The 27,624-nt window shown below is 40.8% G+C and overlaps 1 protein-coding gene across 1 annotated transcript in view; it reads right to left on the reverse strand.

Moving 5' to 3' along the window:
* The window catches only part of BICD2 (BICD cargo adaptor 2), a gene marked incomplete at its 3' end in the record, with an annotated part of 96,523 nt that overhangs the window by 4,055 nt on the left and 64,844 nt on the right, over positions 1-27,624 (reverse strand). The window contains exons 3-6 of the mRNA XM_082004661.1: positions 14,424-14,576; positions 11,553-12,005; positions 9,594-10,613; positions 8,579-8,730 (exon numbers count right to left, since the gene is read on the reverse strand). Of these exons, the coding sequence (XP_081860787.1) occupies positions 8,579-8,730; positions 9,594-10,613; positions 11,553-12,005; positions 14,424-14,576 (1,778 nt within the window). The remainder of the gene's footprint in view (positions 1-8,578; positions 8,731-9,593; positions 10,614-11,552; positions 12,006-14,423; positions 14,577-27,624) is intronic.

Below are 27,624 nucleotides of genomic sequence, written 5' to 3' on the forward strand. Positions count from 1 at the left end.
GACAACTTCCAAGAAAGCAAGACAGATGTGACTGCAAGAAGCCTCTTGAGAGAAGCATCAACTACTTTAACTTCTACCTCGAGGGATTAAATTGTCATCCTACATATGAAATTAAAACATGGAGGATTAAACCCACAGTTTTTTGGCTTTATTAAAAACTGGGAAACATATTAGCAGAGAAGCACTTAAAATGACATGTAAAGGAGCATTGACTGCATTCGGCTATAAGGGGTATTAGCCGCCTACTATTTCAAACTGAATCTTTATATTAGAAGTTAATATTAAAACTGAATTTTAACATCTTCCTCCCACCTCCTCCTTACCTCAGCCCCTGGTGAAAAACAGCTCATCTGCAGACAAAGTGACAATTTTGTATTACCAAAGGAAGAAGATTATGGCAGTAATAAAGCTACAGCATCTCCTTTCACGAGGTGACCTTCCACTCTGCATTATGTGGCAAATGCAAGTGAGCCCCACGATGTACCAGAGCTGTGCTCCTCAGCACCAAGGCTGATTTAGAGCCAGTCTCTACACGACTTGGATTTTTAAGTGGAAGAACACAGAAGGTTGTTACTACGGACTGACAGCACAACACAGGCATGCCTTCAGAAACCAGATCGTAACTATTATCTCACCCAGTTTGAGCTGGTCTCCTCTGAAGGAACTCACGCTGGATAGAGTTTTGCACATCCATAAAACCAAATACACTTGTTTTTTAAAAAGTTGTTGAAGTGGCAATATTAAAAATCTGAACCCCACATAAGCATGCTCCAGGCTGGCAAGTTTGCCATGGGCTCTAGTCCAAGTGCAGCTGCACCAGAACGGGCACAGACCTGACTGCAGGACAAAGCCCTCCGCTAGGTCAGCACCTTTTAAGCATTTTTAGGAAGTATACTAAGTCCATACTAAGCTGTAAACTGTGCAGATCCCAACTCCAGTAATGTGTTCTTTAAGAACCCCTGAAGAACAAAATAAAGCATAATTCCTAGAGAAGGCAGAAGAACATCCCAGATTTCACCAATTTAGAATTATAGATAAGCAAGTTCAAGGGCATATGTAGGGAAACCTTATCTAATTGCTAATTTGTAATTACTTCCTCAATACCTTGCAGTGAAATCTGAGTTGTATATTTGAAAGGGATAAATGCTGTGGCCTTTATTTGTATAGACCATTGTGATTTTCACTAAGAACAGAGAATAGTTTATAACCCGCTATAGTTTTCCAGAATGTTTATAATCAGCCATGTGTAATCAATGTCCATTAGTAAGAGCTCATAACAAAAAAGTAATCAGACCACAAATCTGTTGTAGTTTGAAACATATGGGAAGAGTTATGTCCTGCACTGAGAAGGAACAATCAGCCCCACATTGCTGGACACTACAGCTCTTCTAAATTTCCACCAATAAAAACTCCCAAGGAGAAATCATAAACTTTTACGGCAAATTCCCTCCCCCTAGTATTCAAAAGAAAACTCCTTTTTTATATTTAAAAGTTGAAATTAACAATCCTATGCCACTACCTTAGAAGTAATTTTAAAGCTATTGCACAGGGAGGACATTTTTCCCAGTTCTTCACTGAAGGGGGTAGCAAGGGGTAGAGGATCTAATCTTTATCGCTCCTTCCCTCTCTATCCTGTACCACTGAAGCTGTGCACGTTTTGTTTTTTAGAGGCTATGAGCACTGACACTTCCTGTTAATTGCCAAATGAAACCAAGACTTGCCTATCTAAAAGACTATGGATGCAAATAACTGCTGCTGCAGCGGTCTCCCATATAAGGTATTTTAAAGTAACTCACTTTCCATTTTGATTAAAAACAGACAGGCAGACCGGCTACATAACGAGAGCTGGTATTGTCTTTACTCTGAATATTTCTATGGCACCACTATTATATCACACAAACACCTCCTGTGTTTCACTCTTTTTAACAACAGGCATTCAAACAAAGCACCAAGGCACACAGGAACTGGTGTGGGCACAGCGACTTCGAAAAATATCTGGGAGGAGAGTGCAAACTCATTGTTGCAACCCAGGTCCAGGATCTATCTACAAGGGGCACCTTCACCAAAAGTGCGCCTCCATATATCCAGCATTAGTTGTAGTAGACATTTTAACTACCAGGAACATTTAGAGTCCAGAGCAGGCACATCAGTGCTATAAACATGACTATGTGCAAGACATAACTCACGCCTTTTTGTAGCATGTCTGTAAGACAGTCAAATGCCTTTGTCCTGGCTGGACGTCTCACTGCTTTCACATGGGTGCTGGCAGCCCAGACATTTTTCTCTCCAGACATCATTCATCACCTCTAGATCTAGCACCAGGAATAGGAGGCAAATGCTATTACTCCCATCTGGGAATCCCATTCTGGAAATTTTCAAAGTCACATTTTCTGCATCTGGCTCCTCTGAGCATTTATCCTATGGGATATTTTTAGAGAAGTTGAATACTTCTACTGTGTAGAGTCCAGTATGAAGGCCCTATAGCTACAGTTCTCAGCCCTCTAAGGACTGCACTGTTCTCTGCATGAATTTAAACTCCTTTATATCCTGCAGGCCTTTGATGTCCATGAACACAAGAATATTTTCCCAAACACTCTGGACACTTGGAAAACTGCCAGAGCTTGTATGATTCTGAAATGACGTATGTTATTAATTTGAAACACCTTTTCACTATTAATGAAGTTTCTTGTGTGTAATCATGATTTTGTTTCTTTATCACAAGCATTATCTTGTAATTTTAATCTCACGTTACAGGCTGTCAGTCTTTCCAGTATGTTCTAACACTTGCTACTTGTCCGCTTCCTGACTTGTTGGAGTTTGTCTCTCCCTTTATTTACAATTGATGAAACACTGGAACATAGGGATAGCCATAATTTATATCTAAGCATATTTGTTCTAAGCTTTTCAAAGCCTTCTGCTTTTGCTGGATTTCTTATCTACTGTTCTATCTTTATTTTAGAGGGATGAGAAATGTCTGTTCTGTTACTACCCTTGCTTGTTCTCAGGCTCTGGAAAAGAAACAGAAAATACATGAGCAGCGAAGTTGAGAAACCTATGTCTTTAATCAGAGGAGTGAAGATATATCCTAAGTATCTTCTTAGAGCCAGTTTAAGTCTGTCAGTGTTTATCACAACAAATGCAACTTCGTATAATTGTTTGGTTTTGTTGCCTGATCCTGAGCAAATAAGGCAGCGAGGAGCCAGCTTGGCTGTTTTTAGCCTGCTTCCACCACTCCATCCACTGCAAGAGTTTGGCTGTAACCTGTCACACAGGAGATACTTCTAGAGAGAAAAGATTATGGTGTCCTTCCGTGAGTGCACATAGTACTTAAAGTGTACAAGTTAAAGTGACAAAAAACTTGCAGGCTACATCAAAAGACAGAAAACCAGCAGAAAAAATAACACAGGGAAGAGAAAGATGACAAACCATATTGTACTTTCATTGTGTATGGTTTCTGACATTTTCTATATTTAGCAGACTTTTTAGAATGTTAGAATGATCCTTACTCAAATACTAGCAAATCAAATTCAAGGAAAAGATTAGCATAACAAAATAAAATCACCTTTGCTTTTTCAAATGCAAGATTGTGTTTAAACTCCCTTCCTGTCCAACCCATGCCAAGCTTGGCATTCTTTTCAGTGCATTCTTTTCTTGGCCGTGAAGTGACGGCCATACTGGCTTCCTGCTCTTCACCTAACCATCCTTTAAGGGCTTTAACCTGAATTGCTAGTTGATGAATCTTGCAGTGATAATGGAATCTGGAGATTCAGAGGTGTTCTGCAAACAACTAGTAGAAACCTACAGTCTTCTTACTCCTTCTTCCTTACTGAAAAGTTAAGCTAAACAAGCCTCAAGCTTAAATTCCAAGCTGGATTTTTCTCATCTGTTTTGATACAGGATTTCCGTGCCCCCCTCCGCACCCCCATCAATTCTAAGAAACCTGAGCTCTAATGGGCTTGCAAGAATGACAAATTGCTTACAGGCAATCTAGAAACATAACTTGACCTACAAGATGAGGAAACCGTGCTTCACTCCCACTCCAATTCATTAGAAATCAGGACATATTCACTTCAAGTTCTCTCAAAGTAGCTGGGAGAAGCTCTTTGTCTAGCCAAGAAAGGAATCAGTCTTTCTTCTGACAACATGTTCACAGAATCACAGAATCATTAAGGTTGGAAAAGACCTTTAAGATCATCAAGTCCAATCATGAACCCAACACCACCATGCCCACTAAACCATGTCCCAAAGTGCCACATCTACATGTTTTTTGAACATTTCCAGTGATGGTGACTCCACCAGCTCCCTGGGCAGCCTGTGCCAACGCTTGACCACTCTCTCAGTAAAGAAATTTTTCTTAATATCTAGTCCAAACCTCCCCTGGCGCAAGTTGAGGCCATTTCCTCTCATTTTAGAGGAAGATTAATTCATTTATCTCTAATTTGCTACTAACCACCTCCCTCTTCATACTTAAGCAGGGATTTATATTGTTCTGTATATAAAAAAATCTTTCCATTTTCTTAACCTAATCAATGAGAGTTAAAAAAAAGCCCACCATAAAATATTTTTTGAGGTTTAAATATTTTTGCCAGGGAAAACCAGCAGCAGCTCCTGGCCCTGTGCTCCCTATGCACCACACTGAAGACCTGAATACCACCAGTGGTATCTATTCTAGTCTGGGAACTCCCATTCTCACTCACTGCTTTTTCCTTACTTGGTGCTGTTAACATAGGGCGTTGGTCCCATTAAACTCAACAAATACTCAACAACCACTTTGAAAGGGGCCCCTTGCTTCATATATACTTGATCAGAGACCCAAGTGAAATGGTTAACTGCAAATATGTGTTCTTTATACTTTTTTGTTACAGAGATGCAGTTAAAACGCAGAGACAGTTCAAACTCTGAGAGTAAACACTGCATTTTAAAGACCTATTCTGCCTTTTGGAAATTTCCATTGACTTTAATCGAAAACAAACTAGTTACTAGTTTACACTGTCTAAGGTAAAAATTCTAACATGAGTGCTTTGTGTGAATTTGTATTTTCTTTTGCCAATTGGCAATGATTTATTCTTTAAAATACAGGATATACCCACCCCAGATATTATTGTAGTTCAATGTTGCAAGTGTACTGTAAAAGTTCTTTACAATGTTCAATCTCATCATGTGAATGCAAACTATTCTGTTTTACATTCCTAAGTAAATACATTCATAACCCCCTTAAAACAATAACCACAGTAGTGCATTTTGTATGATGAATTTTGAGAAAGATTATTTTAGGAAATATGCTTTCAAACAGCTGCACCAGAAAGCAGGTAAAGTACAGGAGCCAGATGGTATCCATAAAGAGAAGGTACCACCACTTCACATCTTGTAATAAAGCTGAAGGCTGCACCCTAATGTGTTCATCGTCATCAGGCCTTGTTTATTTACATTTCACAGCACCCAAGCTGCCTCTCACCAAGTGCAAACCTACTTGACAAAGTAAAACAAAAAGATGTTCGGCTTCTCTTCAGATTTTAAATGGAGGAGTGTTTGCATCTTTTTTTTCTGGTGAAAACAGAATTTACTAATGAAACATCATAATGTTTGATTGTAATACAGTGATACATAAATACCTATTACAGTCTAATTAAGCAGAAAAATTCAATTTTCAGCTCTACAGGGCAGATTTTAATCTAGCTTCCAGTGCTTTCAGTCTGTTTGTACATACAACAGGGATATGTGAGTTGGTTAAGAAAATCTGGACTTTTAACAGAACACCTATTGCATGTATGTCTATAGTACATCATGCATACCTTGATTTATTCCTTTGTACAACAGCTTAACTGTAGGCATACAGTTCTGTCTAGAGGGCCGCAGCAGTCCCTCAGCACTGGAAGCTGTTAATCTGTGTTTTGCAAGCCTTCCTTTGTCTCCAGGCTGAGGTCTTACTGTATTTTCATTACTTATTAAAAATAGCTGGTATTATTGTCAAATTAGTGGGATTAACCTACTTTAAAAAGGAAATTAGGTCAGTTACTATATTCACACCCAGCCTTCAACTCTCACGTATTGTTACATGAGACAAATCTTGCATCCTACAAAACGGGCAGTTTCCTGTGGAAAATACAGATCTGTGCGCAGCAGTCTGCTTCATCCCACACTCAAACACAACAGTGACACAAACACAGTGAGGTAAAGGCCCCATCACTTGTTATTAACTCTCTGTGGATACAAACCTCTTGGCCAGAGAAGAAACACAACTTACTGCATGCTGTTAAGAGGTTCTCCGATAGCAGGTTGTTTGCAACATTGAAGACAAATTGGGCTATTACATACTTCTGATATTTGAAACACACCTAAAAATCAGACTCCAAACAGTTTTTGAGGTTATCTTCATCAAAGCACCTAGGAACACCCCTTCCAAATTACCTTACCTGAAAAAGAGATTTAGATGAAACAACCACTGAGAGAGGAATCCATTTGGCCAACCACCAAGCTACTAATCGTCTCTGACCAGAGATCAGGGAGGGAAGGGGTGACAGTACCCGACCTGCAGTAACAGGTCTTGATAGCTATTGTGGCATCTGAAACATCAGTAGAAAGAAGCAATTCTTCATGCTCTGTGCAGCTGCCATTGTCTCAGGCTATATGCAAAATACAAGGCCCAGATGCTTATCTGCCATACAATGATGAGGAATGCAAGTGCTCACAAGACAAAAGGCTCAGCAGACCACATCTCCACTCATTCCATCCTTAGCTTTTTGAGTCCTCTTTTGCTCTTGGCCCCTTATTTTTTTCCACATTTAGGCAGGGGAGTGTGTTGTTCACCCCCAAGCAGAGCTCATTCCTGCTTCTAATCAACCCCAACTCCCCGTGAGAGGTCTATGACAGAGCTCTTAAGTCTGCTGCTTTCAGAAAAACTTTTATTCTGCCTCCAATTTCCCCATGCCAAGGAATCCTCATTGTGCTTCCCAGTAAAAGGACAAGATTGACCTCTAGATAATACACCAAGAGAAAGGCAGAGAGAAAAATTACACCTCTGTGGCATTTCTCTGACAATTCTTTCTCTCCCAAACCAGGTCACAGTCACTCTCTCACTTTCACACTGATGCAGGAAATTCAACACGTATGGAAAAAATACTGAAGTTACATGTAATTTAGACAGCTAGCTAACTGCACCTAGGAAAAATAACTGAAAGTTAACCATATGCTTTTTCTCTTTCCTCTCAGCTTCAAGGTGATCTACAACAAAGAGATTGCAATTTAGATTGCGATTTTTTCATATTAATTACACTGCAGAAAAGGAGAGAGAAGAAAGAAAGTAGGATGAATCCAGACTGTACAGGCATTCCTTTCACTAGCATAGTGAGCTGCCACAGTTCAATCTTTAGCATTCCTTGGTATCCACTTCTCCTTTCCATGCCTACCCTCATGCATAGATACTGCTGAGAAAGGCTAAATCGCCAGGAAGCCTAAGATTACTCAAGGATCATGAGAGCTGCTGCAGAACCGCCCCCACAAAAGACCATACAGAAAAGCCTCAGGAATCCTCTAAGCACCCTCATGATTCCTTACTATAGTACTTTCTAGCAGATGACAGGAAGAAAACCTCTTCTGTGTTTTTTTTTCTTTCTTTTAAAAAAAGTGTCCAGAAAAGGCAAAGAATGAAGCAGCATTTAGCACATACAGACCCTCCCATCCCCTTGGGTTAGCTTAAAAGCGGGTGTCTAGGCTACATTAAACAGCATTCATTAGTCTCTCTTCTCCATCTTCTTTAAGCAATGCATGGAATACGCAGGCAAATGAACATTGCCGGGGCGTCCCTATGAATCCCACCAAGCTGGGACTGACAATGTTCAGCTAAAACTTTTTCTTTTCCTGTTTTCAAGGATCATCTCCACACAAGAGCCAACTGAACATCCCTTAGCTGTGAAGCAGATCTGGATTTTGTAACATGATGTTGTTGCCTCAACATTCCCCAAAAGAAATGCACAGGCTCAAAGAAAAAATCGGTGACAGTAGTGGTATGCAACATGCAGATCAAAATACCATTTATCACTTCTACAGCACGTGATGGGTCAGCAGGTGTTTTTTCTGTGTTAACACCACAAAGCACAACAAAGAAGCAGAAGTGTGTTCCAAAGACATATATAACCCAAATCAGCTAACACAGGTAAATGAAATGACAGAGATGCCAGCTGCAGGATGGACAACCCAAGAATAAGATCTCTGCAACATCTTTACTTTTTTCTGAATCATTACAGGTCAAGCAGAATCACATCTTCATTGTGTAATAAACACTCATTTTGCATTGTTAAATGTCACTCCTCAGAGTTAACAGCTTCAAGAACCAGGGATAATCTTGCACCTGAATTAAATAGACACCGCCACAACAACTTCTTGTTTTGTAGCAACATAATATACCTCCGGCATTTTCCTCATCAATCAGAACATATTGCAGACGAACACTGTAAGCAACGAACTTGGAAAAGTTGGCACCCCTCCCCGCCACTCTCTGCATGGTTAGGTGGGCAGGATGTTCAGCCCCTCCCCTACACAAGCAAGGAATGACATTTTGCAGAGTTAGTATGTTCTTTACCTTGTAGCAAACATTGCTCTCAGGGAAGAGAAGGTAGCAGCATCTTCTTTCAAAGCCTTCAGTTCATTTCGCAGCTTCATCATTGTCTCCGTAACCATAGCTTTTTCATTTTCATACTTGCTTTTTAAGTTGGCAAGGGCTACCTCTGCCGTCTATTGTTTACCAAGAACAGAGAAACGTACTAGTTAATGAAACTCTTCACAAAGTGGCTGGCTAAGAGATTTCTAATCACTGTTCACATAATGACACATTTACTTTGTACTGTAATGTTAAACTTCTGGTCAACTTTTCTTGTACAAATTAAGCAAAATTTCATTTTTGAACACTGGAAACATATTGGACATATGGATCTCCTACTCCCATTAACCACGCAGCAGCGCCTAGGAAGCTACAGAATATACATTTAGCTACAGCTATCTCCAACTACTAAAAGAAATTAAACTTTACATATTTCAACACAAAGAACAAAAAAGTCTATTTAGTATCTCTATACTTAAGAGCATCTACTGCACTGCTAATGTGTATCAAATGGCACAGCCCAATCCCCAAGGCCTAATTTTACAGTTCACCCCTGTTACTTAGACCATGTTCTTATACCACACCCTCATCTTGGAAGGCTTTTTTTCATTTTGCAATTTAGGAGAGAAGAGTACATAAGTTTAAGAACTCTACAATTCTTGCAAGTAGGAAATAAGATTTACCTCTACATTTTAGGTGTCTTACATTAAATACAATGTGATATAATTTAGACAGGCAGTAGATTGAAGCTACCTTAAGCTTCATCTCATGAGTATGTGACCAGCAAAAGTCAGTTAAAGACCCAGCGCTCAGCTTTACAGTAGGACAGCTGTGTGCCTCTAACGAAACAACCTGCTTCAGCCTTGTACCACAAGTAACAGCAAGAAAAGCCCCACTGAGTTGAGGGTATGGCAGTATGACCTCAAAGATAAATTGTCTTGTGTTTATGACCTAATTCCCTGACACTATAACCTTCATATCTGTAAGACCTGGTTACCTGTTTGTTGGCCTTCAGCACAGTTCTCAGCGTTGCTATCTGTTCTCTCTTGGTGCTCAGCAGGGACTTCAACTTCAGAATTTCTTCCATGAGAGCTTCCTTGTCTTTGTCCACCACTGGCCCAAGTTCTTGAGTGGCAACACGCTGCCTGGACAACTCTGTTGTTCTGTCCACAGCAGCTTGCAGGTGTTTGATCTGATCCCGGATTATAGCGATCAAGTTGTAAATGTTCATTGGTTCCTTCCGAGGATCTGACACAGGAGATGGCAGAGATGACACTGGAGATGGGCTGCTGTCACCGCTTCCATTCTCTCCCTTTCCCAGCTCTATAGTTAACAGCCCTTTAGAAAGAAGAATGGGAGACCTTCTTCCCTTGGTCTCTGGACTACTGCGTCCACCTTTACCTTCCTTATAGTAATCCAGCATCACTCTGTTTGGAGTTTCATTGTTGCACATGCAGACATGGTGGTATAAATTGGCCAGTTCTTCACTGAAGGTGACCAGTTCATCTTGGGCCACACTGAGGCTGCCCTGTGTTTCTCCAGCAACATCACTGACTTTCTTCAGCTCCTTCTCCAGTCTGGCCACCTGTTCTCTATCATGCCTACTGGATTTTTCTAATGAGGTGATCTTTTCAGTGAGAGCTTGGCTCTCAGTCTCATATCTGCTCTTCTCTTCCTCATACTTAGACTCACATTCTTTGTATTTGGCCTTAAGATTTTTAAGCTCTTCTTTTAGGTCAGTAATCTCTGCCATAGCCACTTTGTATTTGCACTCTAGGATCTCTGGCCCATTGATGTCAACTTCATAATAGTCTCCATCTTCATGGCTGTCTCGGTCCTTCTCATTGTCAAGAGCAGACTGACGTTCCTTGCTGACCTGGAGCTTCTTCATTGCATTCAGATTTTCTGTGAGTCTGCCAACTTTCTCATGCTGCTCTGAGAGGGCTCCCCGCGTATTTTCCAGCTGCTTCTGAGATTCCTGTAGTGTCGTTAACAAGTTCACCTTTTCTCTTTCCATCTGAAATACATGAACACAGACATCTATGTAAAGGAAACTGTATCACTTAAATGGTTTTATTATAAGAGATGGCAATTTAGCTAAGGTCCATATGGTTACAGAAATCTGATCACTTGCACGTTATGGAAAAGGCTATTTAACTTATTCTAAAACTACCTCAAGCAGTGTTCCTTGCCAATTCCTTCTCATTTCCACTCCAAAATGCACGTTTTCACACACTACTTCCATAGCTGATAGTCTCATTATAAAAACATCCTTTCAGCTGAAGATAAGCTAGTGTACTGTTATCTTGTAAATTATCAAGTAAATACTAGAAAACATGCAGCTAGTCTATGGTGGAAGCTTGGAACTTCATGAAAGACTCAGAAATACTGAAACTTCTGAAGTTTCTCCTCTGAAAGTTCTCATTTTGAAAAAATCCAGCCACTTTTTCCACAAAGGCTTTTTCTTACAGAACACGTGGAAAAAATGCTTGACAATTTAAAACATTTCTAGGCAACATAAATACATACCTTGTTTCAAACTCTCCAACCTCCCAATAACACAAATGTAACACAGAAATGCTTGGTACTGATTAAAACTTCATGTTCTTCAAACCAATTACAGAAAATAGCTATGGTGTACAAAACTCATTTTCATTAAGATGAATGGAGTAACTATCAATTTTTGAACAAAATACCATCTTTCTTGTCAGTGACATAATGAAGTAGACACATCATGTACTGCACAGAAGATGCATTACAACTTTCCTCCAAACATAGGACATGACTGCTAGTTTCTTTGCATCAGAAACTTTATCGTTCATAAATATATAAATAATATAATATACAGTTCATACTGTATGGTGGCCATGTGAGATATTGAAAAGACGGAAATTACAACCTAAATAAACTCTAGCAGCTATTTGGAAGTACACAGTTGTTTAGGAAACCCATTTACCTGTACAAGCTGTTGTTTCAGCTTCTGGATTTCGGAAATGTTTAATTCACTTAGAAGATCTGAAACCAGACTTGGGGCTGGCAGGAAGCTTTCATTTTTCTTGGGTGTTGATGTACTATTCTTGCCATTGCTGAGTTTGCTGAGGCAGTTTTGTTCAAATCCATTCATGATTTCATCATTATTGGGCTCTGTGGCTTCATCACTGAACTTCAGTCCATCCAAAGAGATGTTCAGGTGGCTGTTGTACATGGAGTCATTGATGTTCATGTAGTGAGAAAGCTCCTTTCGAAGATTGTTCTTCTGCTCTCGCTCTGTCTTCAGTGTCTCTAATGCCTCCTCAAGCTGCCGTTCAGAGATCTCCTTTAGCCGTATGGCATCTTCTAGCTGGCTGTTGAGAAATTCTGTTTCCTCTTCAAGCCTTTTGATTTCATGTTTCAGGCCTTCAAACTCCACCTGGAGATATACAAATGGAAGGGAAAAAACCTCCTAACGAAAATGCCTGCCTGCAAGGCACCAAGTAATTTTATTTTTGAATGTTTGATTTTACTAAATAAAGTGAGAACAGAACAATTTTTTCAGGTCTAGAGTCTAGGTTTGGCACTATGACTGTAAACATTGCTTAGATAATTTACCTTCACAGAGACCATGGAATAAAATTTCTGAGCGAACTGTCGAATGAGCTGACCTATTTCAGCTTAATTAAGACAGGTGGGAGATGAGGTGTGTGATACAGAGGCATCACAAACCAGGCTTTCCTAGCTCATGACGCAAACTCTTTCTCTATCTATCTGGTTAAAAAATTCCATGGCCAACCTTCCCACAAATTCGAGCTCAACATTTCCAAACCCCAGCATCGCAAAACTATGCTTCTGACACTCTGCTGCACTGCTGTTAGAATATGCCACTTGGCTTAAAACTGTTGGGATGCACTTAGCAATCAAGCTCTGCTTTTATACGTTAAAAATAAAATGTTTTATCATTTCTGTCATCATCATTTCAGCACATCTTGAGACTGCCACAATTCAAACTTTACACTTCAGACTCACAGAGCTAAGTCTTTACCTGTAAAATTGCATTTATTTTTAAACCTCTCTTGCACTGAAATTATGAACACCAACCATTAGCGTATTTTGAATCCCGGGGGGGGGGATGGGGGGACGGACACAGATGACAAACAAACTAAAGAATACCTTTTCCTTATCTTGAAAGAAAGGAAAACATACCACATGATATATGACCCTATTTATTTTTGCCAACCGCTAAAGGAATTTTAGATGCCAACATATACCAGTCTGGTAGTGCTGAACAACGCCTGTTTTTAAAAACCAGGAACCAATCACGTCAATTCATATTTGCAAGTTAAGCCTGGGAAAACTTGACGGCTTCTTCTAGTTATGTCAGTGGGATAATTAAAGCTTAATAAGATTCATCAAGTGGGATTAGGACAAGGCAGAAAACAAAATAATCCATTGCCATGAAAAGAGTTAGCTCTTGGTTCTATACATGTCCACTGAGCTCAAACATTTAAGATTGCAGTCTATTTTCAAAGGTTCCAGAATACAAACACAGTAGTCAGTAATTACTAGCAACTGACAAGATAGCATCTGAGGTTAAACTTGTCTCAGCCCAGAATGACAGCATTCTTGAATATTGTTATTTTAGAATGTGAACATGGAGCTGGGAACTTGCACTTGGTCCTCTGAATACAATGAATGAGACAAAAAATAAGGTAAAAAACAAAAGTAACCAGCTACATAGGTTGGATTTTACCAGACCACTATCTCTTCCAGTCTGCATTTAGAGTGTAATAGTCCCTTCATCCCTACTGCATGATGTCAGGGCACCCAAAACAGAGTAATCAGACCAAATATATTCAGGTGAGAACAGGCCCAACTTGGAACGCCCTTTTGGGCACATGAATGAGGCCAAAGTGATAAACATTAACATGGAGTTTCACCTGGAGATAAATGAAATACATTCAATATCCCAAATACCTCAGTCAGTACAGCAGCTTTCATGCAGAACACTGAAGGAGATCCGAAGCAAATCCTAGTAAGCTTTTTCTATGTGCTCACTACAGCAGATGGTATTAACACTATAACACTACTGTTTTCTTGAAGAACTTTTATTTCAGGAATATTATACCATTTTCTCAATTGAACCTTGAGTTTTATTTATACAATGAGACTGACAGGTACCTGAAGAATAAAAATAGCAAGTCCCCAGTTGACACATGAAGGTAAGTGAACCAGGCCAAAGACCACATCTAATCTAATTACCTCTGCAAATGATAACTCAGGGAAATTATTGAGCTGTTCCAAAAACGCAGTTTTCTAAAATTCTGAAAATAGCCGGACCTGTGCAATTACTTTTCTAATGAGCAGTCACACAGGTCTGACAGTATAGAGCTACTATAACAGTAGTCCATGTTTAATGAAAGTAGTTAGAAGAGAGGAGGAGTACAGAACTGGAGAGATAATGTAAACACTAAGTAGCAGTAAAAACATATGTTCAGAAACAGACCAGTTACAGATACTGTTGAAGAGGACAGATGGATAGTATTGCAAAGAGACACTGAAAAACTAGTGTAGCAAAAAGACTAAACCAAGTAACAAAGCAGACTAGGAGAGACTTCACGTCCATCAGAGAGAGAGAAGGCAATGGAAGGACTTGGAGGTCAAAGTAGAAGCAATAAAGTCTTATGACTGTGTATAAACAGAGTCAGAAAGCACTTAAACATTTTGGGACAACTCTTGGTACTAAAAGATAGAGCTTATAGTCTCAAAAGCAGTACAAGCATAGAAAAGAAATGAGACAGAACCATGCTGTAACACAGGAATTAACTGTGCTATGCTATTTTGAAAAACTTGCCTGATTTTGCTTCAGGACAGACACTTGTTTCTGGAGGCAGATGTTTTCCTCTTCAAGCTCAGTGTAGTCTTGCAGCAAACGTGCTTCTCGGAATTTATATTCCTTAATATCATCTCGCAGACGGGCCCTTTGGATCTCCACATTCTGATTGACCTGGCAAAACAAAAAAAACCCAAAATAATGGTGACTTGGTCAGCTACAATTAAGTTTCAAAATTTTATCTTCCCTTATGTGCACTAATCAATTAGATTTTATTCAAACAGAAACTCTCCCCCCTAAATTACAGAAAACCAAGTCATTTACACAATAATTAGATTTTGTTTTCTTGCTTCTCTTACAAATTCTCACCCTTGACTCAAAGAAAAGTTAATGAGCAAGCAGGGAAAGCAGCATTCACACCTATGTTGTCTCACCAGCTGTAAGCAAGAGACAAACATTTTCCAGATCAGAAGTCAATGCCTGAATCTGTTAATACTTAAACAAGAAGGGCCTTTTCACAAGAGAAAGACAGATTTAGATGACTCCAGACATTCTTATTTGGACATGTATTTGCTGCTGCTTTTCAACAGACCTTTTCTTTATGCCCTTTTCTTTACGCCCAGTGAAATATGTTCTAATGAATCCTTCTGGAGAGAGACACTGAGTTAAAGCTCAAATGAAATCCAAGATCCCAGGTAGAAAGAGGTAGCAACTGTAGCTGACTTGTAAAATGTTCCTGCCCCTCAGCCCCAAGACTTTAAAAAAACAAACAAACAAAAAAACCCCAAGAAAACAATCACCATTATTGTTTCAGGATAAGTAAGAAGTAGAAATCAATATATTGGAGAAGTATGATCTTTAGATCTATCATAAATATACACAGACACTTAAATAAATTGAGCTAGCACATATCCAGCTATGTGAATGGCTCACTGTAGTTGGCTCTGTTTTTTTCCAAAATTATTTTCCTTCAAGCCACATCTTTAAATACTTAATTAAAACAAAGTGAAAAATATGTTCCAAAACATTAGCAGAAATATCTTTAGAGAGAGGCAAATAAGCAATATAGTTCCCTATAAAAATAGTATCCAGATATTTTAGCAGCCATACCTGCGAAGTGACAGGATGGTTTTCCAAACAGTTCTGAATCGGCTCAAAAAAAACGCAAGCTCATGAACTAGGCAGCCTATCAATTCAAGTAGTTAGGTTATGCTATCTTATTTCTGTTTTCATCTATCCAGCAGCCCAGCCAAGAAAGCTTCATCCTCTGGTATACAAACTCAGATTCCCTTAGTGTTCTCCATTTCTGGTTAGAAACAATAATGTCAGCAATGAATAAAATATGGTCTGAGTCCTCTTGTGAGCGTGCAGCAGGAATACACAGAAGTAATACAACAGGTATCAAGAGGCACCTACAGAAAGCTAAGAGATAAAGGAAATGTTTGTGGCAGGAGCATAGGCCAAGACTTGAATCTGGCACATTCTGAACACAAACACAGACTCACCTGCAACTGTTAAAACCAATAAATTTAAATTATAGCTCCCTCACATGTCAGGTAGAGATTAGACTATATAAACTTGCCTGCTTATTTCTAGTAATGAAGAGAAAAGCACTACTTCCCCACACACTGAAATAAAAAAAAGCTAAAATAAACATTAATTGCTGAAACCAGACACTACAGCACAACAATACAAACGAAAAGTTGCTACATTCCATATCCCATGTCTAAGCAAGTGTTGGCTCTACCTTCGCACAAAGATGCGTGCAGGTAGCTGAAGGCTACAGGCTGACATGAATTCACATCTTAACTTCTCCTTAACAGCTGCACTGAAGACCTCTTGCCTTTGGCAGAAAGAGCCTCCAGACAGATAATCCAAACTGTTTAACAGTTAGGATTGCAAAAGGCTCTTGCATCAAAATGAGTTTCATACAATTTAGGAGATCTTATCTGTAATTTCCCCCATTCCCAACTAAGTGAAATGCAATGGAAGACTTCCCACAAGCTACTGGTGAGTTTTTCTCCCCACCATCCAGGTTGCCTTGCCCCTCTTCCTCCCTGATGATCTAATCTTTGCAGAGGTCAATGCCTGGAGAACTCACTGGAGCCAATTTTTTTTTTTTTTGAGAAAGAATGGTTTCTGTCCAATCCCACCTGTTTAATTCAGAGCAACAGTAAGAACTCATTACTTAATGTGAAAGTATTGTCACGCTCTGCTTAACACAAGAAAAATCATTCAAGTGTGTACAGGAAGGCCAGATTTAAAAATAGCTCCCTTGTTTCCCAATCGGGGAAGGAAGATATAACCTAGATATATTGGCTGTTTAGCAAGTTGTACACTCAGTTTGCTCTTAGTGTTTTCTTGTCAAATAACTGTGCATGCTTGCAAGGTTAAATTGGGTGCCATGCTATCTCATATAACTGACCAGATGGCAGGACTTTTTTCTGCAGGAAAGAGAAGCTACTGCACCCTTCCTTGATCAGATTTTTCTATTACCCATAAAGAAAGGAATATTCATTTATTTGAAGACAGACACACATATACATTGCACATGTTCTCAGAGGTGGTGTTTGACAGTTCCTCAAGTGCATAGAAAAAGTGAGCTGACCTACAGATGAGTTTGAACCTTTCTGTGACTCTTGTTGCTTCGGTGGCTTACTGGCCTCTTCCTGCCTCCTCTGCCCTGAGCAACCCCTGAGCACAGGGGAGAAGGGGCAGCTGGAACATAAAGGCATGCCTGACCAGGCTCTCAGGTGTACAAAAAGTTCACATCACCCAAAGCAAATCACATAGTACTTATAGAATATCATTACCTCTGTGTGGAGAATTGATGGCCATAAAGTCCCACTGACTGTACATCTACCTGACAAAACCCCTCAATTTCTCAACGTAGAGAATATCCCCACTACGCAGAAGCCTCTCTACACCTACCTGAAAGGTTGTAGTGAGGAGGGTGTTGGTCTCTTCTCCCAAGTAACTAGCGATAGGACAAGAGGAAAAACAGCCTCAAGTTGTGCCAGGGGAGGTTTAGACTGGATATTAGGAAAAAATTGTCTACAGAAAGAGTGGCCAAACATTGGCACAGGCTGCCCAGGGAGGTGGTGGAGTCACCATGACTGGAGGTGTTCAAAAAAAAGTGTAGACGTGGCACTTCAGGACATGGTTTAGTGGTTATGGTGGTGTTGGGTTAACGGTTGGACTTGATGATCTTAAAGGTCTTTTCCAACCTTAATGATTCTATGAGTCTAAGGCTCTCATCCATCCTGCCCAGGAAAACTATCTGAAAGTGATTTCACCTGACCTAAAGGCCATAGACCACTCTGCTCCTGCTGCTAGAGAGCTTGTCTTCAGTATTTTCTTCCTCTCAGCTTTGCCTCAAAGAGCTCTGCGAGGGGCCCCTCTGAGCAGCAGCAGTACTAGAAATAGCAGGACCAGTTTGAATCCACCCTTGCTCGCATATCAAACACAGAAATACTGTCCTTCATCACTGCCAAAAGCCTGCTCCCTTAGTACCTACTTTTCTAGAACACCCCAGCATATAAAGTTATGTATAATTTGACCCTGAGAAAATAATTGGGAAAAAAGATATCTCAGGTAGCTGATTCCCTCCTTTGTTTTGGGCATTGCACAGCCTGACCAGAGTTCAGCCTCCAGGACACCAGCCCGAGGCTGGTTTTGCAAGTGAAGCTGTGTCACTAGCACAGTTTCTGTTATCCTTGAACTCCATCAGCTCATGAGGTCACGGGTCAGTTCAAGTTCCCCACTGTAGTAAACATGCTCACACCTAATTTTTACATGTCATTATTATCATCCAGAGTAAAAACTTAGTTTGCCCAAATTTATCACTAATTCATTAAATCTAACCCATAATTCTAGGGTTAGATTTAATGCTTCATGCAATAAATATTTCTAGATATGAATATTTCCCTCCTGCGTTCTTCATGGGAAGGATTCACAAAAAAGGATGCAGATTCTTTGGAAGAAATACAATGCAGTCAGAAAGGACTGCAACTCATATATATTCTGTTTCTGTGGGGAGAAGAAAATCATAGAATCACTTAGGTTGAAAAAGACTCAAGATCATCAAGTCCAACCATTAACCTAACACTACCGAGTCCACCAAAATAATCAATAAAACATAATTTCTTAGACATTTTATTATATCATCATGAAAATAAAATAAATATTAGCATGAAAATTGGGAAGACTAATTCTCAAACACTTAGGTAACTTAGCACCGTCTTCAGCACTTTTTCAGCCTATGTTTTTCTGAACACTGCCTTCATACTCACAGCTGTCACTCCAGAAGAGCCAACCTCAAAGCCACATCATCTACCCCAGGTACCACGGGTAAAATTAAGAACTCAAAATGTGAGCTCAAAAGCTTGTCTATGCACAGAAAGAAAATTTCAAGTCAGTTACTAGATATTAACACAACTAACAAGTTACATTATTTAGGCTATAAAGACCAGCAGTTGCAAGTTGTGTGTGAAATTCACAGCTGCCCATCTGATTTTAATTGCACTCCCTTTGCACATGTGAGAACTGGAGTCCTGTGACAAAGTATCACATAACTGTGTAATTAAGAGCTGGGATATAAAATACTCCTAGAACAGAGGCAAATTAAGATTGAATAAGAAAACAAAAATAATCTTGCCCTAGTTCTCAAGTTACAGGCTCTTAAATAATTTTTTTTTTTGTATTATAGACATAGAACAAAACACTAATATTTGGCAGAAGAAAAGATTAAAAGTTCCATTAGATCCAACTGTTCACTATGTATGAACAAAAGGTGCGGAAACCTGTGCCTTCACTGCTGCAGTGACGATCACCTGTGTCACACGGCTGTTCGTAGTCCCTGGCAAACGCTTTGGGGGTAGAGAGGCAGACCAGCAGCCACGCGCCGCTGGCAGCACCTCCTGACAATGCCCATCTCTCAACTGTCTCAGATGCTGGAGCTACACAAGCGCCTCATTTTTAAAATTTTGCCCGCTCTGTTCTTACAGTAGAAGAACTATAAAACTGTATAAAAAAATTTACTTATTTATGCAAAGGAGAAACGCCATGGTGGCCTGGCTCTGCTTCGTCATTCACAGGAGAAACTGCCTCCAGTCACACCTGCACCTATGTTATGTGAGCACGCATATCGGTGCAGCTTAAGACGCTCCTTTGTACGAGGAAAGATTTATAAACAAAACACCTGTAGATACCATGGCTCAGGCAACCCCAGTTGGGAAAAGCAGCAGTTTTGTTTCCCATACAACCGCTGTAGAAAATCCAGGCTGTATCATAATACACACATATATAACCCACACACCGAATGCTGGGAAATGAAAACAAGTCTGGTGGTATCTGACAGCCAGGCACAGCTGTACCTACAGCTGTTTTCTATATGTATACAAACATAACAACTACCAGCCCAAACCTGAGTTTATGACATTTTTTCAGCATTCAACTATTCTCACTGTCATACACAGTCACTGAGTTATTCAAATGTTGCTATCACAGCTTTTATACTTCAATTCAGTTTAAGAGCCACAGACATCCCTCTCTGGCCCTACACAACAGAGATGGACCATCCTTTGGATACAAATCTTTGGTTTTTCTAATTGTATCCAGCACCTGTGTCCTCTTCACCAAATACTGCATGTGACATTACTATGAAAACAATTCTTGTGACAGAAAAATTAGCCTCTCAGCAGTGTTTTACAACAGAAACACATTCAAAAGAAATATTGCAAAAGACAGACCACACAACCAGTAGAGAAAGTCACTATCTGCATCAGTTGTACTGTATTTTCCAGAGTTTACGGCAAGCGTTTCTGGTGTGTTGTTCACACAAGCCCACTGGAGAAAAATAAAGTTGACATTATGCTAAAGTGTAGCTGGTACTCTTCTCCACTCTTTGCTGCAAGTCATGCCATGACGTGATCTATCTGCTGAAAAGCTGCTCGACTTTCTAAGCCTTGGTGTGACTGCAGACAGAGGTAGATAGAAACAGGGAAGGAAAAAGGAAGGTGGAGCTCTGTGGTCACTTAGAAGCAGAGGAAATAGTGTTTTGTTTGTGTGTTTTCAAAAGCAAAGTCAAGCTTTAATAGCATTTCATACAGAAAAAAATTACTGAGCCAAAAAAGCCCAAGAGAGAGATGACTCATATCCCAGTCAAAGTCTCCCTTCTCAGGTGCCTCTCTGAAATACCATTTCACTCTTGGGAGAAGGAAAAACAAACAAACAAACAAGAAAACAACAACAAAAAAAACAACCCAAGAAATGTCAGCAATGGCAACTGCAGTCAAAAGCAGGCGAGAGGCTCCAGGCCTGCCAGTGCCACACTTGTCCCCAGGCGCTCTCGCAGGAATCTGAACTACGCTCAGACGCCAGTGCAGGCAGCTCTGCCCTGCTAGCACAGCTCAAGCAGCACCATACGAGCCTCCCGAATCCAGCACCGGGAACACCTGTGTTGGCACCTTGGGTTGTTCTGCAACTAAAAGAACTTACTTTAAGAAGTTCCTCAGCCCTTTCAAGGTTTTCCTACACCTGGGCCAGGTGTATGTCCATTTTATGCATTTGGAACCACTGAGTGAATCTGGCCTGAGGACTTCTCTTTCCTAGCAGAAGTTGCGGTCTTACTTTTTTGGTTTTTTGGACTGTGAGACAAGATCTGAAGAGCTCTAATTCACATGATACATGCCCAGTGTTCCCAAGCACAGCCAGGTTGAACTCCATGACAAATATCCTGCAAGCAACAAATCAATCAGAGGCTGCAGGGAAGAAGAGGTGGGATATGCGCAACTCCCAGCACATTTATTCTCCTGCAGAAAGTGGGGAAAAGAGCATATTAGCTATTTATCATAACATAATGCTCCCAATAGCTCTGAAACATTAATGGAAGACAGGCGGCTGCACCGAAATTTTGGTAGTAAATGTGCACAATTGCCTGGTTTTTGGTTGAGGGTTTTTTTTTGTTTGTTTACCTGTCCTCTCATTATCCAAACACCTACCCTGTGACAAAGCATCTTACTATGGATACATACTTCTGTGATTAATGCTGGGGCATCACTCTGATAATGTGCTCACCTTGAGATTTATTGATTTTTGCAAACCATTAAATAAAAAGCTTTGTGAAGTTGTGACATTAAGGATGGGTTTATCGCAACACTGGAGGACAAAGAAATGCACTGTCATGGATTTCTTTTCTGCACAATATGAGACAGATCTGAGTTGAGACGCAGTTACTACAGCATGTCCTGGAGCCATTTAAATCTCTTGTAACTACTTAATCAGCATTAAGTCGTGCTACAATATGTACGTCCTATTACTTAATGTGCTGTTTGCTAACTATCTGTTCAAACAGTTGATCCAATCCAGAGTCGAATCCAAAGCACATACTCCAAACCCTTTCTTTGTCACAGGAGGTTAACACATATGGCTGGGACGAGCAATACACCACTTACTCTTGTTTAAGCTCCTTGTATAGGAACCCAGCCCTGGTCTAGCGATGTTCTCCAACTACAGGCTTACAACCCAGGCAAGGATAAGTGTATCTCGCTCCGACCCACAGGCTTTAGCTGCCCACCTAAATTGGTTGTCTTTGCCCAGTAGTCCACCGGGCACGAAACACAAGGTGTCTGGCACTGGTACAAGCCCACACAGGCAGCGGTGCGATGTCTTCACAGAAACAAACAGATCAGTGGTGTAGAAGAAGCTGGGAGGACTGGAATGAGCCTTGTGAGGAAAAGCTGGGGGCACTGCTAAGTCTCTGACATCAGAGGACAACTTTTAAATCCATCCAAAATAACCCATTTTACAACTGGAATAAGTCAGTTACTGTTAATGGTCTCATTTCCAAACAGTGATCTCATCACCCAAAAAACTAAGCCATTTTTGAGCTCCAGGAGCAGAAGAGGGGACCCTGCTCCCCCTGTGCGCCCCTAGCTTCGGCGACCTGGGCTTGTTCTGCAGCGCTGGGGCAGTGGGTGGGCCTGGGCTCTGCACCTCGGCAACAGCCACGCAGGGGACTCGACGGAAAACGCTGACCCAAACTTAATGACAGTGTTATGAATGGCACTGTGTAATGTTATTATTATAGTCTCCCAGTTCCTGCACTGAATTGCTTGCTAAGAGCAGTTAAACTCCAGCTGCTTTTCAAATCTCAAATCTAAATGCTTGGCAGCATTCCATGTCCTTCATTGCCACAAGGAAAACGTTTAACCCTTCCAAAGCCTGCCAATAAACTTTTAGGTAGCTGTCATCTTTCATCTCCAGAAGGGCTGGAGGAGCCAAGCCCGGCTCTAAGAAGGGTCACTGCCACCCAAAGTGTCCCCAGGCAACCACCCACAGAGATGAGCAATGCTCAACAGCAGCCTCGCTCACCGCTGCACCCAGCAAAAGCTGCACGCCTGCCGCCTCAGCTAGCAGGTTTTGAAGGGTTTTCTGTGTGCCGTGTTTGTATTTTCATATGCTAACAAAACAAGTTTGAGGTTGTTTCAACAAACCTTCTTCAAGCTGAAAGGAGAAGGAAGAAAAGAGCTCAGTAACTGAGACAACATCCCTCTGCATTCAACAGCTTGCCCATCACTCCCTCAGCCTTGGGAGGGCACTGGGATGTCATGCCCTGGGGGATAGCTGAACTCGGATATACCTCAGCAGTATCTGAGCTCAAGCTCCAACTGTAGTAATTCTCCCTATGGATGCAAACTAGCAAGGGACACGAAAGATGAAGCACGCTTCCAGGAAAACAAAATGAACAACAAACCAGCTAGACTTGCATAAGAAGAATAAAAAGCCTTTGCTGCCTCTTCTGCAGTTTCATCCACAGTCCGCACTCAGGGGAATAAAGAAGTACCAAAGATGTATTTCAGTTAGTAGCTCTAAGTCACATTAACTTTTTAAAAAAAGTATATTGTGACATCAAACATAGTTTTCTATCTTTCAGATTAAGACTGATTAAAAACTAACAAAGAAAATCAGTCATCCCCTGTATCTGCACTCCTTAACAGAAAAGGACAATAAAACCTAAAAGTGAGATATTGCTCTGCCTGGAGAAACTGTGGTGGCTCTAAGAAGTTACAGAACAAGAGACCACAAATCAAACTTTGAAACAGTAATTTGCTGAAACTGGTTTCAGATACTTGAAAGCTCTCAGGGCTTCATTTCCCAACTGAAGCATACAATCTGGACTCCTCTAATGCACCAGGTGTCTTAGGAGAGTCAAACACTGCGATAAACTGGTAGCAAACTCAAAACAGACCAATTCCCCTATCTAGAAATTGGCCTACATCTCTGGTTTCAGGAAGACCCCTCCTCTCAAGAGCAACCATGCTATTTGAATATGGCTCACAATATATCCACAACAGCCCTTGTCAGAACAGGGGCTTTTTTCAGTGAGATGCCAATTCACTGTCTGCTGGACCTATATGTTGTGATTCTCCCAGTGAGCTGACCCAACTCTGGCCCGAACGGGTGCCGAAGGGGCCACTGGGCCACAGGTGAGCCTGCTGCCCATGCATGCCCGTGTCTCAAGCCCTGTCAAGCCGGGAAAGTCTTGCAGAGCAGTTGCTGCCGATGCTCCCAGGTACAGAACAGCCTCGGGACAGAAGCAGAGATGAGGTGGCCACCCTGATGAGGAAGCAACCAGGAATCCCTTCTGACACCATTGGACCTTTCCTTGTCATCCTTCTGTTAATCAGTGATAATTATTGACCAAAAAACTTCCACTTCAATGATTTTAGAGAAGAACTATTCTACACTGTGCTCCACGCCTGCAGTCCAGAACTGCAGTTTTACTCTGCTGTTACATCCTGTTGCAAATCCACGTTAAGTTTGCCTCATCCGAAACGTCCACAAACCACCTATTTTCAATAATCTTAACTACAAGTTTCTCTTGTTAATTAAAGCCTGCCCTCCTCTGTTACAAGGTCTGTTAGAGGCTCATTTATTTTCTTACTCGTATTTCTTGCTCTAATACTAAAGGCCTATTTTAAAGTTTCTACTAACTGTTTCCAGCGGTGACATTCTTTCTAGATTTAACACTAGCATACTGCGACAGCAGGCCAGGAGCAATTTTATGGGACTTCAACACTAGATACCATAAGTCTCTTAGACTTAAAAGAATTTACAATTAATGTAATACTGACAAAATGTCAAAGTTAGTACAGCTAACAAAGATTAGAGGTCTCCTACTGATTTAATTTGGCCATAGCCAATTTATATGTAAAGCATGAGATGAAAGTGTTGGCTAAATTTATACTCCCAGCATTAGTGGCCTATTTTCACAAGGTGCCACACCTCCTGGATGTGGAAAGCGCTTAGCTTACACTACCCAATCCTACCAAGATACAATCATTTCAAAACCACTGGCTTAGAACACCACCATTACTTCAAACAATTTTAATGAACTAAATCCCAAAGGAGTTATCTATCTAAATTAGTAACACCTATGATACCATTTTGTAAGTAGCAGAGGTATATGAAAGATTTTGCTTACATTTTGATTATGGACATGGTACCTCTTTATAGAAAATGCCATGGAATAAAGGAAAATGTTCTAATATTAAAGAGTGTCATCTGGGAACCTTACAGAAGCTGGATTAAAAAACAAAACAAAACAAAACACCACCACATAGATATTTTTCCCTTTATGGGCATAGTATTCCTTCTGGACTACAGCAGAGGTGAAGCAGATGCCTGGCAGCTCCAAAGGATGAGAGATACATGGTACAAGTCACGGAGTGATACCCATCCCCAGTCCAACTCATGGGAACGCCCGTCAGGTCCACCCATGTGTTTGGAAGCAGCAGCCTTTCCTCTGCTGCCTGCAGTGGTCAGAAACACTCGAGTGCTCAATCAGCTGTAGGAAACCACACAACTGACAGATGCAGTAAACTCTATACTGTGATTCTTGATAAAAAACACCTTAAGTCTTCTTCCCAAGCAGGATCTGCTAATGGCATAGTCCTATCAGCCAACTTCAGCCAGGATCTTCATCTGTTTGGATGCAGGAACATCTCCTAACACTGGCGTAGTCAGGCTCTTGCATGGTTCATGCTGCCAAGCTGGAATCACACCGCATTCCCAATTCAAAGTTGTTGTTTTCTAATCTACATTTTCTAGTAATGCTTCAAACAGACCGACTTGCACACAGACTGCATGAACAGCAAGTGTCTCCAGCGCAAATTTTTGAATGAAGTTGCTGTGTATAGCTTGCATTAAACTAGAGGCAGAACCTCTGGTGAGAGAAAAGGATCAAGTGAACAGAGATGGAAAGCAAGAACGGAATAGAGGGAGATCAGTATGGGCATAACTCCAGCTGCTGCCGTATCACAGCCTGCATTTCTGTTTTCCAACAGACAAACCACAGGTTACAACAGGAGCAGGACCCAAGCTGCTCAGATTTTCTTTCAGCAGCCTTGTTTACCCCTTAGTAGGACAGACTTTAATTACTTTCTGATGACTTAATACAATTAGTTCATATATATTGTGACTAAATGATGAAATCTCCTTCCCTTTTCACAGTTGTACTTCAGATAGTACATCTAGCTTGTATTCTACAGAAATAAACAGATGTGGGGACACAGCAATTGGATCTTTGTCAAACCATGACTAAATGCTGTTTCCAGAGATTTCCTTTGTCTCTCGACTGTCATCTTACAGCTCTAAGAGGCTTTGAAAAGCCAAAAACACCACTGGGTCAGTTGTTCTGAATGCAGCCTCTTCCTTGCAGGACATGCTTTGGACGGAAGAGCCAAGTTCCGTGCGCCGAATACAGTACACTGAAGTTGTATACCAGTAATTAGCAAGATACTGTTTTGTTCACAGCCACTCACACTCAAAATGCATGCTATGTGCCTGTTAATAAGGCCACTGACCTATATTTCGGGGGGGGGAGGATCAATCTTTGGCCATATAAGAGTAATACACTGCCCTTTTTCTAGAAAAAAAGGATTATTTTCCCAAACTGTTTTGACAAATCATACTAAAATTATATTGTACAAAAATCTACATTTAGACAAAACTGGCAGCAGCAACACAGAAGAGCCCCTTCATCATGAAAAGAGCTATGTTCATTGACCCTATGCTAGGTTTTCCTCCCACAATAGCTTTTGTCTAAGTTCCTCTGAACTTGAACAGCTGAGACATTGTAAAGGTCAAAGAGCTCTGTTAGAATAGCCACCAGATCATACTCCACCATCATTAAGACATAAAAAGGGCAATTCCCCATTCTAGATTCTGCATTTTAAGGCAAAATATCATGACAGTCAAGTGGTGGCATCCCATTCTTGGAAGCAGTAGTGCCTGTGCTGACATAACCATCTGTATTGCTAGTTAGCCATATGCTGTCTCAACCAATATTACACACAACTACAACACCATGAACTTTCTTAGCTATTCTCAAAAAAAACATTTGTCAGGTTGAAATCAGCCGTCTTTTCAATCTTGGCATCAATGGAGGGTCTGGATAACCCAGCTAAGAAAGACCAAGGATACCTCTCTCGCTTCCAGACCTAAGCTACCCCACGCAGAAGCAGTTTGGGTTTTATTGCACATGATTACGCAATACCTGGGTGTTCTGTTCAGTATTTCCCCTTCAGTCCTGGCTACATCAGGAGCAGCTCAGACCAGGGCCAATCTGACACACAGAGGACAAGTAGCTTTGGTTCAGGGAAACAGCGACTACCCTGGGTTTCTCTCATCCACTCAACTTTTAGACCAGCAGACACCTCCCTTTGGGCAATCAAATGCTAAAAAGTAGCAGAGGTTAATGAGTTAGCTACACTTGCTAATGAAATAAAGGGAGAGAATACTAATCAATATCACTTAAAACAACCTGGATCCCCTCCTTCATCAGCAGATGATCCAGCGGGCATCTATGGGGAGCTAGGCCAGGAGACTTGATACATTACCACCCCAAACTTATTTCACCTTAAAAAAAGGAAAAAGAAGAATATCAGTACAGTACATCAACACTAAACTTGAACACCAAAACATAGGGTAAAAAAGAATGGATTTTATACAGTTGCAAGAATAGCAACAGCACAGCAACGTTATTTCTGATACTATAGGCAAATCCTCTAGCTGGTTCTTTTGTGCTTCTGCACAAGCGATGTTTTGTCACAAGCCATGTTCTTAAAACACACTGTATGTGACTTGAAAATAAATCTCAGGGTGCAGTTCTGAGTCAGTCTATCAGTGCAGAACTACTAGGTGAAACAAAGGAATTTTC

Source organism: Phaethon aethereus, assembly GCF_964289735.1.
Source record: "Phaethon aethereus genome assembly, chromosome: 11".
In the NCBI taxonomy this organism is placed as follows: domain Eukaryota; kingdom Metazoa; phylum Chordata; class Aves; order Phaethontiformes; family Phaethontidae; genus Phaethon; species Phaethon aethereus.